Source organism: Aquila chrysaetos, chromosome 1 (assembly GCF_900496995.4).
Source record: "Aquila chrysaetos chrysaetos chromosome 1, bAquChr1.4, whole genome shotgun sequence".
NCBI lineage: Eukaryota > Metazoa > Chordata > Aves > Accipitriformes > Accipitridae > Aquila > Aquila chrysaetos.
The window spans coordinates 10,500,146-10,517,022 of NC_044004.1; the positions used below are offsets into that span (position 1 = coordinate 10,500,146).

At 33.6% G+C, this 16,877-nt stretch overlaps 1 protein-coding gene across 5 annotated transcripts in view; it reads left to right on the plus strand.

Moving 5' to 3' along the window:
- RGS12 (regulator of G protein signaling 12) overlaps positions 1–16,877 on the plus strand; it is a 90,285-nt gene that overhangs the window by 69,621 nt on the left and 3,787 nt on the right. For 4 of the 5 annotated variants that reach the window (XM_030020994.2, XM_030021028.2, XM_030021018.2 and 1 more), the window contains 5 exons: positions 1,928–2,054; positions 3,005–3,101; positions 4,625–4,701; positions 5,223–5,376; positions 8,000–8,617. In XM_030020994.2, coding sequence (XP_029876854.1) covers positions 1,928–2,054; positions 3,005–3,101; positions 4,625–4,701; positions 5,223–5,376; positions 8,000–8,617 — 1,073 coding nt within the window. Of the gene's footprint in view, positions 1–1,927; positions 2,055–3,004; positions 3,102–4,624; positions 4,702–5,222; positions 5,377–6,489; positions 10,157–16,877 lie in introns of those variants that run through there. The other variant, XM_030021001.2, reaches the window with a different exon arrangement.

Genomic DNA, 16,877 nt, shown 5'->3' on the forward strand with positions numbered 1-16,877 from the left:
TTGAACTGCAAGTCTCCTAGACTAATCCTAAATGCAGCAGTAAAAAACCCAGGCCTTTAAGATGAAATGGATATATTTATTGATTACATGTTCCCATTCAGTTACATCTGTAATTATGTGCCTAACTGGTAGGTTACAGTAAGACAAATTGCGTAAATATAAATTCATCTGAGTATAAATTTTAGCCCTGAATCTTAAACAAGTAAATATTAAAGTATTATTAATATAGGTATAATATAATCCAGTACATTATATATTTAATACTATGTAATATTATTTTATAGTATACAGTTTTTTCAAAATAATCTGTTTATATTTTTTCCAAAATGCCAGAAAATATTTTAACGTTCCTAAATTCTAAAAACCCAAACTAGTGCTATGAAAACTCCTGAAATAATTATTTCAGGAAAAAGTAACGAAGTAGAATGTTTGTGTTACGTTATTGAGTTGCGCGTTTGAAATGAATGAAATTTATTTTGTCAGGCATTCTTCATTTTGGCTTTATATTACTTTTCCTTAGGAAGTAGGGCTAGTTTCTATTTAAGGGTACTTCAGATTAATGAATATGGTATAGCATATTCAATTTCAAAATTGAGATTGAGCAGTCTTCTATTGGGTGTGAGTTTGTTGAGTTTCCAAATTAAAAAGTAACTTTAAGTAGGCAGTACCGTATGTTACTTGCGTGTTAATTAAAATGTAGAGATGTTCTACATTATTTCCTTCTCTGGGTAGACACTGTGTAAGCAAAAATACTCAAATATTTGCAATGTTTTCAGACATAAGACAAATACTATGTGGATATGGTTGGTTACCTGAATGTCTGCCACTTCTGTGTCAATTACTAGTTAATGATTAAAATTGATCATTTCTATTTAGTAGCTGTTGTATTCAAAGAAAATATGAAAGACAAAGTTTCAGTTATTCAGGTTTCTTGTGGAAGGAAAAAGTCAATAAGACTAAACATCTTGTAAGTAATTTCTGTGAGAGAAAAGATGGGGTTTACATCTAATGATGACTGACAAAATCACTAATAATTTTCATTTCTTCTGATGATGTACATTTCTTCTGATAGTTTTGTTAGTAATAAGCCTGCCCTTGTTTTCATACTATAGTGCCATTATAGTCAAATGTGGCTGTTGTGGAGGCATCAGGGCACAGATGAAGAGCATTAAAAAAAAAAAAACCAAAACAAAGCTAGGCACAGTTCTGTGCAGGGAAATAGACATAAATGGAATAGTTGTTTGGGTTTTTAAAACCTTTTCTTAATTCCCTTTTTATTTTTTTCTATTTTTTATGAAATGATATAAAATCGTGTAGTAGTCTCTGACGAGGGCTGTCTTTATCCTTTAAATTCCAACTGAATTGCTTTTACAGCTTTTGCACGTAAGTTTCTCTTAACAGCAATTTTTCGTGATATGGTGGCATCTAGCCAGAAATGAGCATCATCTGGAATTCCACTGTATTTGTTCCTATGCTTAAAAATAAAAATTCCTGTCCAAGCCTATTTCAAGTGATTGAATAGGGCATTGTGAGTCTTTCTTGTGGAAGTGGGAAGAGTATTTTTCTTGCATCCAAGGCTACAGTACAGGCATGGAGCCACTTTGGAAGCACTTCTGGACCAGAATGGTCAGAGCAACCTTACTGTAAAGATGAAAGTGCTATGGAATGTATCTAATTGGTCTGAGGATCACCATGCAATTAGGTTGGCTCATGCCTTCACTCAGCTCTGGCAAGTGAAACAGTGGAAGTTTTATTTTTATTAAAAGTGCTTTATACCTTCAGGTTAGGATAGATTTGTGCTAGTGAAGTTTCAGGTTCACTAGCTGTAAACTAGTATAACTTTGCTGTAGATTGGCTTTTATATATTTAATTCCTTTTTTTTTTATTGGAATATTTCATACTTAATGTTACAATTGATGTGTTTCAGGCTGGATCTTGTTCCAATCAATCGATCAGTTGGTTTGAAGGCTAAACCCACCAAACCAGTAACAGAGGTCTTAAGGCCTGTGGTTGCAAAATATGGTTTAAATCTTAATGAACTTGTGGCAAGACTAGTAAGTATCTTTTGATGTAATTCAAGCTGCAATATTTTTTGTCTGTAGAAGATCATATGATAGTCCCTGAAATTATTCCTATCCTTATAATTAGGCATTAAAATCTGTATTTATAACTACATGTTGAGATGAAAATGCATGGTAATCATAACATTATGCTTAATAGTAACTACCTCAAAGCTTTAGTCTGCATCTGTTTTATATTCTCCTTCAGAATAAATCCAACATCCTAAATAATAGAGCCTGATCTTAGCTTCTTCCAGAGCTCAACTTTTCCCATTATTAGCCAGGGAAAATTGAGATTAGTTAAAGCTATTGTTCCATTATCCTGGGAATCAGGAAAGTTGCCTCAAATCTCCTCGCAGAAAACTTCTGCGGGAGCAGACTGATTCAACTTCTCTATTACTAAACACTTGGCTAGCATTTTCTCTATTCTATTATGATGGAATATCAAGGAATGGAAAGTTACTTTTTGGTATTTCTAGAATGTATACTGTCTTGGCTGAACCAGTCCATGTTTTTAAAATAAGTGAAAAACATGTTGATATAAAGGTAACTTAATTTAATAACATTACAAAATTAAGAAAATGCAAGCAATTTAGAATATAAAATAATCTCAAACTTCCTCTGAAAAATATGATTTGCTGAACATACACACTAATGGTCCTAGAGTATTTGTGCACACTTGCAAATTGGGTGATTTTTTTTCACCTTGTATCTTCTTTTCCTGAAATACCATTCTCTTCACATAAATGGGTTACACTCATTATAATCAAGGTAGTTTTACACAAATGGAGTTAACATTTTTAGAATGGTAGAAGAAGGATATATTGAGGCTACACTGAAATGTAAAAATGCTTTGCTCATTTTCTTTCAAAAAATGTCAGACTGCATAAATTTGTTCTGAAAACAGCTTTTTCTCTATTATACAAACTGTGATCCGACTTTAGAATGGTGAGCAGGAACCACTTGATCTTGGTGTCCCTATATCTAATCTGGATGGTCAGCGGGTTGTTCTAGATGAAAAAGAGCCAACAAAGGGTAGAGGTAAGTTGGCATAAAAGCTTATATTTATGATGTCAAGTCAGTTTCATAAACACTGACTTCAGTTAGTTTCTTCTGTTGAGGTGAAGGTGAGGTAAATGTGATTAAATTTAGATATGTCATGTGTAGCATATATTATTTTTAACTAAAAAGGAGTGCAGTTTCTAAAGACTGAAAATTAAATTCATCTGTTGATAGCAACTTTACTGTTGCTGTACGAAATTTTTGCACTAGTAATACTTAAACATTTTACTTGCACTCAGCCATAGATACACACACACACACACATTTAGGGACATAGTGCCTAATAATAATAATGAGAATAAAAAGCCAAATAACTTCTGTGAATTTGGCAATTAATTCATAAGAAATGTTCTGTATAAGTAAAACAGATGCGGTTTGTGGACCAGCTATATATACTGCTATGACAGACCCCTTCTTTAACATGAGAAAGTAGGAGAGCCTACATCTCCAGTTTTAAGTGATGATTTCTGGAGATAATACTAAAAAGAATATAATTTGTGATTTCCCTGGACAAAATAATTTGAAAAATAGAAGTTGATCAACTGAACAGCTGACAGTCTTTTGGCACAATTAACACACTAGATTAATGTAAGCAGCCTTGAGAGTAAAGGTTTGGTTTCATTAGGAGACCTTTTTATAGACACAGAACACTTAGTTTTAAAAATGAAATTAGATGTGGTTAAATTAAATGGACTTAGAGCAGAGATCCTCTTTGAGAAACAGCTACGAAAATAAAGATGGAGGTATTTATTGAGGAGAATCAGATTTGTTATTTTTCTAGGAAACAGAACCAATTGTCAGTTTGAAAAAAGATATCAATCTAAATACCCTCACAGATAATTAGTTTAAGGATTACAAGTAAAACTGTAATCCTATGTGCTGCCAGCTGCTGTAAGAGCCTAAATCATAGAGGATCATTCTAGCAATAGTCTGATCCTGTGGCAATATGCCAACAAAAAAGGGCCATGATTCTGTGTTTGCAGCTCGGTCTTCGGTTAGTATATTTGTTGTAGGCTGATGTAATTTGAAGGAGCCATTTAGTTTCTTAGAAGTAGACAAGGAGGATGTGGCAATGTCTAGAAAACAATTGATGCACAAAACAGGTTGGAAAAGATGCAACATGACCTTTCAGTGGTCTTTTCTGCTGATTTTTTTTTTTTCTTGGTTAAATTCTAAATTCGAGAATTACAAACTGAATTATTAGCTGAGATTTTTAAAAGCTGTTTGATCTAAATCGACTGAAAATTTAGGAGAACTTAAATGTAAATTCAGCATCTTTAAAAGTATTGCCAGTATTAGAAAAATTTGAAGATGCGAGGGAGATTCTGGTAGGTTTTGACTGAAAAGTGTCAGGGATATCAATTGTGCTCACTTTATTTTCTGAGAAATTTTCTTCGAAAAATTTTGAAACAAAAAGTCTATTTTGTGCATCATTGTCACTTAAATATTACTTCTTCGGGAATTTATAATTTTGTAGTTATAGAAAGTATGTTTATGTTTAGTGTTTACAGATAAACAAAAAGGTGCATCAGTAAAACAGAGTGCAACTGTAACTACTTCAAGAAATCAAGTATCTACTGTAAGTCTTCTGCAATGATTTTTGTCCCTTAGATAATCTTTTGTTTCCTTATGGAATTCTATACTAAAAGCTGCATTTATCCATGATTTTGAATCAGCCAAATTGTGTAACTAGATTGAGTATAGCTATAATTCATCTGATATTTTTCCACTGTGAACAGTATTTATTTGTGAGAACTTTGTCTTCATGATGAATCAAATAGCTCTTTCACTGTGTTGTATTTGTTGTTTCTTGTCTCACTGGCTTATCTGTATTTGAAAATGATTGAACTACTCTGAAGTTCAAAGGCTCTTTCTATAATGTGAATTCTTCACAGTAAACAATATTATATTTGTTTATACATTTTTGGGAACTACTATAGCAAATGTTCTTTGCAGTAATCAAGATTAAACTAAAACATTTGCTGTGGTGGTGTTAGAGAAATGTGTTTTCGAAATAACTTTTTTATTCACTTAGACCATATTATGTACGCAATGATATAGCCTAAATGTAAGTAGTACTTAACTTTCCTTCTAATGCAGGGAGAGGGAAGAACTCTAGGAAAGTCTAATTCTATCAAAATGAAAGGCGAAAATGGAAAAAATGCTAGGGAAGTCCGGCTGTCAAAGAGAGAAGACTCTATTGCAAAGATTGGGAAAAAAAAATGTCAGAAAATAAATTTGGATGAAGCAGAGGGTATGTGAACTTTATAGTTTACGTATTAACATAAGTAGTCTTAGAAAAATGAGAATTTTGTATCTGTATAGGAAAAGGTACTGTGTGTTTAATACTGCATTGTGAAAATCATAGTCATGATCCTTATATTTTTGTTTGATACTGTGATTGAATTGTAAAGTTTTTGAAGTTGAAGGTAAAATTTTAAGAATACCTAAAGATAGATGTAGGTGACTAGTGGGATTTTCAAAAGTGAAAGCTACCTAATTCCGTTAAATTAAAAAGGAATTAGTTACTCAATTGCAGTTGAATATCCCATTTGATACCCTTTGCAAGCCATATAGAAGCTTGCCTTTCTGTTCACTTTTACATAAGAGTCTTGTACTTACTGTAAAGCATTCTGCACAATGGTGTAGACCTTAACTTACTCAGGTAAGAATTTTTGAAAATTGTCTGCTAAAGTCTGTAACAGTCAGGGCAGTACAATTTGATGACTGTGGAGGAGCTGTGATGGGCAAGAGTAAAAGCTTAGTTTACATTCAGTAACTGCTCTGAAAAGGTGGTTAGAAGTAGAAATAAGCAAAGAGGTATTGGTAATCTTGTATATTGAGAGTCCTATTTTTACCTTCAATTACCTCTTAATATTTCTGGTGATATCATTGGAAACGAACTCATAAGAGAATTTGCTTTCTTATAGAAAGACATCCATGGGAGAAAGAGGAATAAAAATGATGTAGCAGTAGAAATCTTGACATACCACCCTCTGCCCTAGGGCATTAACTGAAGCAATTACCTGTCTTGTCAGCCCTACACATTCCTCCCTATTTTCCCAAGTAGAAAAAAAATTGGAGGACATATTTTACCCACAGATTAAAATTTACTGCTAATGTTACCTAATATGCATATCCAAAACCTGGTTATGCACAGTTATGCAGCAAATGAATGTTCATCTGTGAATAAATGTCCACTGGCTGGAATTGAAAAAAGTGCTGTGGCTAAAACTTTTATCGCAAAATAGATGTTTGTTAATATAAGTGTTATTACAAAATATTAGTGCATTTTAAATTATTTTCTGTTGCTTACTATTTTGTTAACTTGTTTTCCATATTTTAATATTTTCATTTTTCTTCCTAGGGCTGAGTAAAACATTAACATAATTTGAAAACTTCAGAATTCGAGGCTTTCACATTTATTTTGAATTTTGTGACATTTGTCCAAGTTCGGAAAATACGTACCAAATGTTGTAGACTGTTTTTTAATGAAAAAAAACAACTGTTCTATGAAGTTTGAAATTTCAGAAAGGAACATTTTTGTATGACATATATTAGAAATGTTGCATGTTTTAATATGCATACCGCCATTTTGCAAAACTTTGGCAATAAGAAGCATTTTGAAGCTTCCATCTTGGCTAGGTTCAGATTTTATGGCATTTGACAAAGCATGTTAAAAAGTCATTTTTACAAATACATTTCAAAGCCTGCTAAATATGAATAGAGGATTAGGAGTAGAGTCATACAAGTGCAAGTGTATGACTTCATATTATGCTAAGTTAAAACTGATACTATTGTTCTGTGCTTTATTTTGTAATGGCTTTTGCTTCAAACAGTATTTATAAGCTGGGTTGAAACTATTGATTTTAATTCACCTGTTGGAGATGGCCTTTTTAAGCATCTTTAATATTCCGTAGTTTCAGTGCTCTCTTCTTGAAAAATTAGGACATGCAGAGACCCTATATTAAGAATGACATATTTTTATATTTATATGTTTTTGTACCAAAGAGTTTGTTTATTGTTGTGATGCTTCTTTTTTGAGGAGTGGTATAATTCTTGGCTTATGATTGATAAGTTTCTTGTTGCCAAGTTTTGAGACTTTCTAGAACAGTGGTGATTTACTATGAGTATTATTTATATATAGAAACATCTTAAACCATTGGACATCATTAAGGACATGATCAGAAAATCACTTCTAATTGTGTTAAAAACTCTGTAAAAAAGCTGCCCCATCCTTTTTAGTAATGGGTCCTTTGACAGTTATTGACTATGCTACTGATTCATTGCAGCGCAAAGTAAAATGGGGTTACCTAAATCATCATCTGATCATGCCCTGTGATGATAACATCCTGGATTAAAACTACACCATTACATGAATTTAAACTGTGATCAAATATTATTAAACTGAGAGAAATTCAATATAACAAGGAAGTTTGCAACATTTTCAATCTTTGAACTTTCAAATGGCATGGCTATTTTTGAGTTAAGATGGGTAAAAAGCATCCAGAGTATAAAAACATGCACCCATTGTGAGTGAGACCAGAGCCTTGTTTTGTATAAAGAATTAAAAAATCCTGTGTGTGTGTACAGATCTATTAAGTGCATAAAATAGAAGATGTGTTCAAGGCTCAGTGAATTGCAGCTGTTCTAAACTGCAAAACTCTTACAATAGCAACCCTGATGGTCTTAATTATAGTGATGCTAGTGAACATTGCTGCAATTGAAAAAGTTCCTAATTAACATGGGATCTTATTTCAAGGCAGCATTGAAAGAATTGAAGATCTTCATGGAAAATAAATGTGCTGAAAATTTACGTTTTAATGGCATTGCACTTTCTGACAAAAACTTGTCAATTTTGGGTTTTTCCCCAATAGAATTTTTTGAACTCATATCCAAAGCTCAAAGTAACAGAGCAGATGACCAACGTGGACTGCTAAGGAAAGAAGACCTTATTCTTCCTGACTTTCTTCGTTTACCACCTGCTGGACCAGAACCATCGTCATCTACTCCCGCAGGCCCTAAAGGCCTCAACAAGCGAGTTTCAAAAAATGATGGCAAGGATGGATGTACATCACCAAGTGGAAAACAGGAGTCCATACAAAACTTTAATGAAAATTCAGTTAAGAAAATGGGTTACTCAGAAAATAAACATAAATCTGCTTTGACAGCACTTCACAGTCAGAAGACTTTCAGTGTTCCTTTTAATACTCCATTGTCTCCAATTCCGCATACACAGGAAAACAATGCAACAATATGGAAAAGGCAGTCAAGAGAATTACAGGCTGAAGGAATACAGATGGTAGATGATGAGAATGTGGCAGACTTGACTCTTGTGGCTGAAGGAGATATTAGTAGCCCTAACAGCACTTTGCTACCACCGCCACCACCAACACCACCATCAAACATCAGTAAACTCACAGAAGCCAACTATCCACCCCCAACTCCTTTTGCAGGTAATCAGGAAAAATCTGGATATCAAAGATCCAATTCAGGTATTTCTAGATTTTAATAGTCTTTCCTTTTATGTAAAACTACCTTTCCTTGGCACTGTTAAGCAGTATTTGGCACCCATTAAAACAGAAAGAAAATTCTCTCTGCACCTTAATTTTTTTTACAAAAAAAAAAAAAAATTAAAAAAAAAAAAAAATCATTGCCTTAGTCTGTGCTAACTGTAATATTTCTGGTTGCCTTTAACAATGTACTTTTGTTTGGATTTGGCATGTGGCCAAAAATGGACACATGCAGACAAACCTTTAAAATACATCCATATGCTATAATTATCTCGTTCTTTACCCTAGGAGTACAAAACAGGGTATCAGTATTTTGAGCTCCATAGCACTGTTGTGTTCCAGATTTTCTGATCCATTTGTCATCATGAGATACATGATTAGGGTTTGGAAGTTTAAGTGCTTTGGCAGGAACCCTAATTATGTGTTGAAAATTGCAGTACTGTTTATGATTAAAATTTGAAATGGATAAACCTTAATTTAAAAAATATTTCTCTAATAAATTAGATATTTGTGACTAAAAATAGAAATGTTACAGGTTTTTTTTAACCCATACTTTGCTACACAGGGAAATAGTTTGCATCTACCACACTTTCTCCCAGAATATTCACATGTGAAATAGCTCTTTCTATTAGATAACTTTAAAGAAAATATGTAATTTTTTTAGGATGCAAGTTTCATGGTCTAGCAATATCACAGAGCAATATTAGCCCAAGGCTGAGAGTATGGAATTTCTTTATAAACACGGACTCTAATAATAATTGCTATTACCAGAAACAAGAGTTTGAAGATGATGGGTGTTGTGACATTGACGTTTTACAGTCATTGTACTGTACATTTTAATGTAAAATATAAGAAGAGGTATCTATGTGCTACATTTATTTTTGATGTTTCACAAACATATGGTGCCATAATTTGTATGATCACATTTCTTTGTGATGTGGGAATATACATTTTAATTATTTATCTTTTTACACAGAGTATTTGATACTGTTCTTTATCTGTATGGTTGATGATCTGTAAATACTTCTTTGGTTGTTGGATGCTTATAAATGGCAATGCAGATTATTTCATCCTCTTGGTATTTTAAAAACAAATTCCTTTATTAGTAGTATTTGAGAAATGTTCTATAAGCGCTACCAGTTAATTTCTGAAACTGAGTATTGAACAGACTTGTAACCAGTGCCTACGAATAACAAACCCACAAAATGTACTTCAGACATATTGATGTGTATATGCATAGATTTGTGTTGGTGTCTTTCTAATAATATGACAAGTGTACAACATAGGTATCAATTTGCATATTTTTCAGTGAGAACTGTTAAAAAAAACCATTTGCACTTAAAAAAAACTTCATGAATTTACAATATTTTAATGCATGCCATACATTTCTGTGTAACCACTGAACTGTAGCTTTCCCTTTTCCCACTTTCTACTTTTTACTTTGTAGAAACCTTTGTGTAGTTTTCACATGTATTTTGTATCTTTGTTCTCTCAGGAGTAATAAATTCTAGACCTAGTTACGCAAACTGGTTTTAAGTTTTGATTTTCTTCATTAGTTAAAAACAGTTCTTTCAGTCCTGGATTAAGAATGCTGATCGAAATTATCTTCTAATAACAGATTAATAGAGATGAACTATCAATTACCATGAGACAAAGTTGACAAATGTTGTATTTGTTAATAATCTAGATATCAAAGGGCAAATGCTGTCTTGAGATGCTGATGGGTCACATGTGAAATCCATAGCATTGACATGTGTACCAGAAGGCAGATAAGACAGGACATTTCATTTAAATGAGCCATAACAGGAACTCCTGAAAGGAGAGTCTCTTCTATCTTTGGGTTCTTGGGCTAAACTTTATATTCATTACTTTCTTTCTTATTTTAAACTAAAGCAATTCTTCCCTGGTCTTTAAGAAATAAGCTGGTGATCTCAGTTCATTTGATGTGGAGTAACCAATATAACAACCTCTTTATTTGATAGTCTTGGGTAAGAAATGAAGGGTTGGATGGGTGCTGGAGACCGCACTACCCTTTTCATTCTTAGAGATGGGTCCTACATAACAGTACTGTGAAGCCTAATTAAAAAAACAAAACAAAACAAAACAAACTGCGGAGAGGCTTGTTGTACTGTTACCTAGGTCTCATTGTGTTCTGGGGGCTGAAAATGTAGTTTTTTCCAAAAGTCACTGTGTTCCCATGTAGTTGTGGGCCTCCATGAAAGAAAATGAAGCAGTTGAAAGTCCAGTAACAGTTCCCCTTTTAAAATTTTTCAGACTTTTTCACAACAAATAACTAATATCCTACATATTGATTTTTTTTTTTTTTACATATTTTAATTTTCATGTATTCCAACTGGTCTACTCTACTTTTACTGGTGATTGTGGTTTATTTTTCTGTCATAGTCACCTATGAGAGACCTTTAAGTAATCAAACAAAATAATTTTGCAAAACTAAAATCTTAGTTTCTCTTAGCTTTGTGACAAACCAGATTTTATTGTTTGGTTTTTTTTTTTTTTTTTTGAGGAATAACAAAAATCTAAAAGACAGATGTAAAATACCTTCTTTTTTTGCTACAACCTTATTGCATACACTAACTCTATTCCACACTCCTCTCACAGTGCACTGCTATTTTATGGGAACTGTATTCTACAAAAGAACAGTGATTTTATGGAAAAAAGTGTGGGCTGAAACAAAACTTTTCTATTTTCATGATTTCATGGAGTTTGCATGGAAAGACTATTCAGTGATGTACAGTAATTATAATAAAGACTGCTGGAAACTATCTGCAGTCAAGAATCGGTATTTCAAAGGACTAAATCATTAATAATGGTTGCTTTTTTAAGTGCTTTAATGGTTCTCCATTCATAATCTCCTATCAATAGAAAATGCATTTCTGATTGGTTTATTGAATTAAAATGTTGGGATAAAAAGAAAAATAATGACTACACAATTTAAAGTGGTCTATAATTTTGGTTTCAAGTTGGTATAAAGTCAAATGACATGTATGCTTACACTATGCATTGGGCTTTTATACATTGGGTTTATACATGCTGGGAAAAGGGCTGGGTGGGGATGAAGTCCTTTGTCACGTTCTGCAGGGAGCAATTCGTTAACCGCAGACTGATGCAGCAAAGCCAGGCCACTATCTATCCCTGTAATGGGTTAACTCTTGAGGTTTTTTTCATTTGAAGATCTAGAAAAGCAAAATATGAATAATGGAAAATGGCAGAATGAGGTTTGCATCACTCAGAGCTTTTGAGAACAAACACAGATCTTAACTTCCTTAAATAAGTGAAATGCGTTTATACTGTAGTAATATTTAGCTGTGAAGTAAATATCAAATCAGTTTGCAACACAAGAATCATTACTGATTCTAGTTGCATTACTCATCAAGAGAAAGTGTCTCTATTTTTGAATAAGCCCGCTAGTTCTGGCAAATTTCCCACTTTAAAAATCAGGGGTTTCTGGAATCTGAAGACTAATTCTGAAATGCACTTACTTCGTGTCTCTGCATATAATGGTGGTAGTACCCATCTGTGGAAGAAATAATTATTGTGTGGTGTAATTGGCTTGAAGGGATGCATTCATTTTTGAAAGTGTTAAAATACTGATTTAATCTCTTTGTTTTTTTTTTTTTTTTTTTTTTTAATTGCATGGTATAGTCTAGGTACTTTGAATGTTGTCCAGTTTTTCCCAGGGGGTTAGGCACGTTCATTACCCAAGTGAAAAATAGCTGTCATGGGGAGAGGCAGTCTTTCAAACCTTTAGTCCCCTCAAGAGCTGTGAATATCAAGCCAGAGGCCTTGCACTACATTATTTATTCATCGATATTCCAGTGGGGCCCATGAAGTTGTTCATTGTGATTGTTGCCTCTACTACAATGTAGGCGGGCATTTAGTCTTAGTAGAAATTGGCTTTTTCAGGGAGTATCATTTCATCCTTAGATAGGACAATTTGCAGCAATCCAGACTGAAGGTGCACAGACTGTAGATTTGATTCCATCAAAGTGTTCTTCCTTCTGTTATTAAAAAAATTCCCTCTTTTTTTTTTTTTTTGCATTTAGGATGAGAAATATTCTTAAAGTGAAATTACAATTACAGTCAATGGATTTATTGCCTACCAAGTAAGAAGGTATTTTTTTGAGTAGACATATAGACTGGATCCAGTAACTCAGTCAAATAAAGAGTTTATTCAGAGTTCCCTTTTAATAGGTATATAATGTCATTTGTTAAGATAGAGAACCAGCTAGGGAAAATAAAAGCGTCGTGAACTCTCTGGAATTATACTTTAATAATATGGCTATGGAAGATCAAGGGTGAATTTAGACTATATAAACAGTTACTTAACTTCTTCTGAAGACACCACTTTTTATCTGAAATAGATGGGCAGTCGTATCCTCAAAATAAATTTGCTCCCTTTCATATTGGAAAGAATTCTTTCAGAAATGGGATAGTTAGTGCTAGGATGTTTTTGCTTTGAAAGATAAATTATGCAGAAATAAAATGCAGGGTGGACTCTTAGAGCCTGGGGCTGGCTATTGTTTCCAAAGACAAAAAAAAAATTCCCAACTGCTCTTTTTTAATTATTCACAGAGAGGATGCAGTACGGTACAAGCGAGGAATAGAGATCAGATAATATCGGTGCTATTTCTGTGACTTCCACTTTTTGGCTACTAAACTTTTCTGTTATAAGGGTAATGAATTCCAAGTGCAATAAACTTTGTGATAGTTAAGGAGATTAAAAATGATCATGTGTATATCTTCAAAAATTAAAAAAACCCCACCTTTATTTTTGTAATAAATTGTATAATATTTTACGTAATTAATATTTTATATAATCCCTTAATTCCCGTGGCATATTTTAGAGACAATCCAGCGGTGTTTCCTATGTAAATCAAGATAACCACATAAATGAAAACATAAATGAAATAAAACTTTAAGAAAAGGAAGGGATTATGACTTAAAAGATGTAAAAATAATGTAAATAATTATTTTTAACAAAAGCTGTTGTCCTGCAGTTAATTGCATCCTTACTCGTTCTGAGTAAATTTGTAGAAGATAATTGGATTCTGGATCAATATAAAGAAGTACTTGTGGGGATGCAGTAATACTAAGGCCAGAATCTGTTAATCCTCTTTTAATCAGAGCATGATTAAATGGGAGAATTACATGTAGTACATGACTGAGATCAATAATAAACAAAGGAGAAGGAGAGTTATGTTAAGAGTGGACAAGCGGGAAGCAAGGACAGCCTTGCGGGATGACTATTTGAAATGTAAGCTTATATTTCAATCAAACAGCAAGATACACATTTCAGAAAGAATTACAAATTTTATCAGTGAATAGATAAAATGTTAGAAAAATTACAACTGCTTTTTGAACTAAACGCACACAGGCTAAAACCAGATCTATGCAAACACATGACTGACATTTGGATGATGAAATGGACTTAGTTGAATTATTACTTGAAATGTAACTGGTAGCTCTGCTAAACCACTTTTTAGAATTTCTGAATTGAAAAATAACATAATGAATGGTAGATTAAATTAAAAGTGATTCAAGTACTTCAATCCACTATTTCCCAACATATTCCTCTCCGCAATAATTAAACCTGCTGTTACTGACTGCTGATGGAAAAGCAAAAAGAATGTTAACAATAAATGCTGGAAGATCAAACCGAGGGCTGAATACTTGTAGACTGTTGCGGAGATGTTTTGTCACGTCTACTGCTTGGAAGGTATTAAAAAATTATTCCAATTTTAGTAGTGGAGAATCAGAAAGTTTAAGCAAATTATTATTGTTATTGAGGGCATGCATGTCAGTCTGGATCAAAATTCAGAACTTTTCATTTTATTTATTCTCGGATTGTTCCTGGCTTTTAAATGACGTTGTGTGCAGTTCCCTTCAGCAGCTGTTGTAGCCTTGTATGTAAGAGGTTACTGCCCCCAGCAAACAAAGTTTGCAGTGTTTCCTTTTTTGATTATCTATGCCACTGGTGAGCAGTAGTAGTCTTACCAGCTCCCTCTTTTAGGTAATATTGAGAAGTTGTCTTTTTGAATAATGTTTTGTGCTTTGTTCTTCTTGCGAATGCTTTTGAGATGAGTGTAATGAAAGAATTTCTATCATCTGCCCTGTCTTTCTAAACTTAACACTGCAAATGTATTCCAGAAATTCCCAGGACAAAAGTAAATAGACTGGTAATGCAGAGTATTGCTGCTTTGTAGAATAATCCATTTCCTAGCTTGATGCCTTCATTGTTACTGAGCCTGATTTCAAGGCACTGAGCATATGCTGCAGTTGGTGTTTCATCAGGCAAGTGAAATACAGCATATAAAGTCAAATTTCCTTTGAAAAGATTTAGTATAAAGTGGAGGTAGGAATCTTTTATTACATTCTTTTTCTCCTCAGTGTTGTATCAGTTAAGAGGTAAAAGGAAGGAAACTGTTAAAGGAAATTTAACCTGCAGATTTCTAAATCTTAAATGTAAAGTATCCTTTTCCCTCTGGAAGCATAATTCACTTTATAAACTTTAAAAAAAAAAAAGCTTGCAGTACTAACGTCAGCCAGTGTGGAAGTCATTTACCCACCACTTAAAAGAATCCACATCTGGGAGGGCTAAAATTTTGAAGTACCGTTTCCCAACAGTTTAGGACAGGAAGGGAGATGTATCTTTCCCAGAGTGACACTGCCTAATTACATGTAATCTTAAGGAAAAGAGTTGTTCGTACTAAAGTATTCCCAGGACATCGAAGTGAACACCCACTGCAGAAGTGACCATTGCAAAGCTCCTTTTTCAAGTCTCATGTAAAAAAATGCTCTCTCAAGCAGCATGTTATTACCCTAGGACAGGTTGTTGTATGGAATCAGAGATGAGAACAGTATCTGCCCAATCTCCTGCATTAAAGAACACACCGGAGTCTTATTAATTTGGAGACTAAAAATGACTGATTACATTGGGGGGGTGGTATTTGCCAGTAAATAACCAATTCCAGGAATTGTTCCTGAAAACTTTGGTGATTTATTTTCACAAGAGTCATAAGTATTATGAAACACTTCAAACAGATTCTTATCTGCTGTAAGTCAGCACAAAATCATTAAACTGGAGCTCATTCTTTTTAACTGAATATCTGATCTCTCTGACGTTAGAAGCTGAATGCCTGGAATCAACAGTATAGAAGTCAGCAGAGTATTCTTGTTATCTTTCAGTAGAACTGAGAGCCATCTAAATAGAAAGTGGTTTTGACAAGAACAGTAGGATTTTAGCAAAGGTAGAATGCTAAGTGAAACGCTGAATCTACATGGAAGAGGTGTCTGTCTACATGGAAGCGGTGCTGGGAAAATTCTAGAATAGAATTTAACATTCTGCCATATGTGAAATTCACTAAGTATGGACTTTCAAATACAGAGCTCTTCTCTTACAGTGAAAGTTAATAAACATCTACTTGCTTTTATAAAAAAAAAAAAGATAAACATGGTGTGAATGGAACTATATAGAGTATTGATAACTTAAAACTATAGGTGCTGAATTTCAGATCAGATCTGTATTATGCTTTAAGAAGTGAATCATAACTAAAATTTGGCACATTGAAAAGAAATGGATCTAATAATTATGGTATAGAAACAGTATCATTGCAAGATGTTGTGGGTGGACCTTTAAATCCCAAGCATCTGCATGAGAGTTACGGTTGTTTGATCTTACCATCTACATTTGACAGTTAATGCTGTTCCCGAAATTTCCAGGTTTTTTGTGACCTCGTCTTTGCCTGGAATTTGGCCAAATGCTCCCTTGGTCCTAAACTACTTGAAAGACAATGTCTTCTGATATCTTGCTTAGATCTTACTTGGAGCTGGAGGAATATTTTATACAGAAGAAGAAAAATTCCCTTTGTCTTCCTCTGTGAAGACACTTTTCCATAATCATAATGTTAAATTCAGAGAGCTTGAGAATAATACACAAAATCAAAATATCAGAAAGAGAAATATTGGTAAAGGAAGTCAGGAGATCAGCCAGAACAGTGCCTGACCTTTTGAAAAATGCAGCCGGGTACACTTAGCCTTCTAAGCAGTCATTTAGCTGCAAGTTTGTAAAATAGCAGATCTCCAGTTTAAAGACAGAAGACAACATGCATCATCCCATCTTTAAACCAGCTGGAACATATTAACAGGATCAGATGCACAAGAAAATTCCCTTAGAGCTGCATGGAATGCTTGGCAGGGGAGAGGAAGATTACCAATAGGCTTG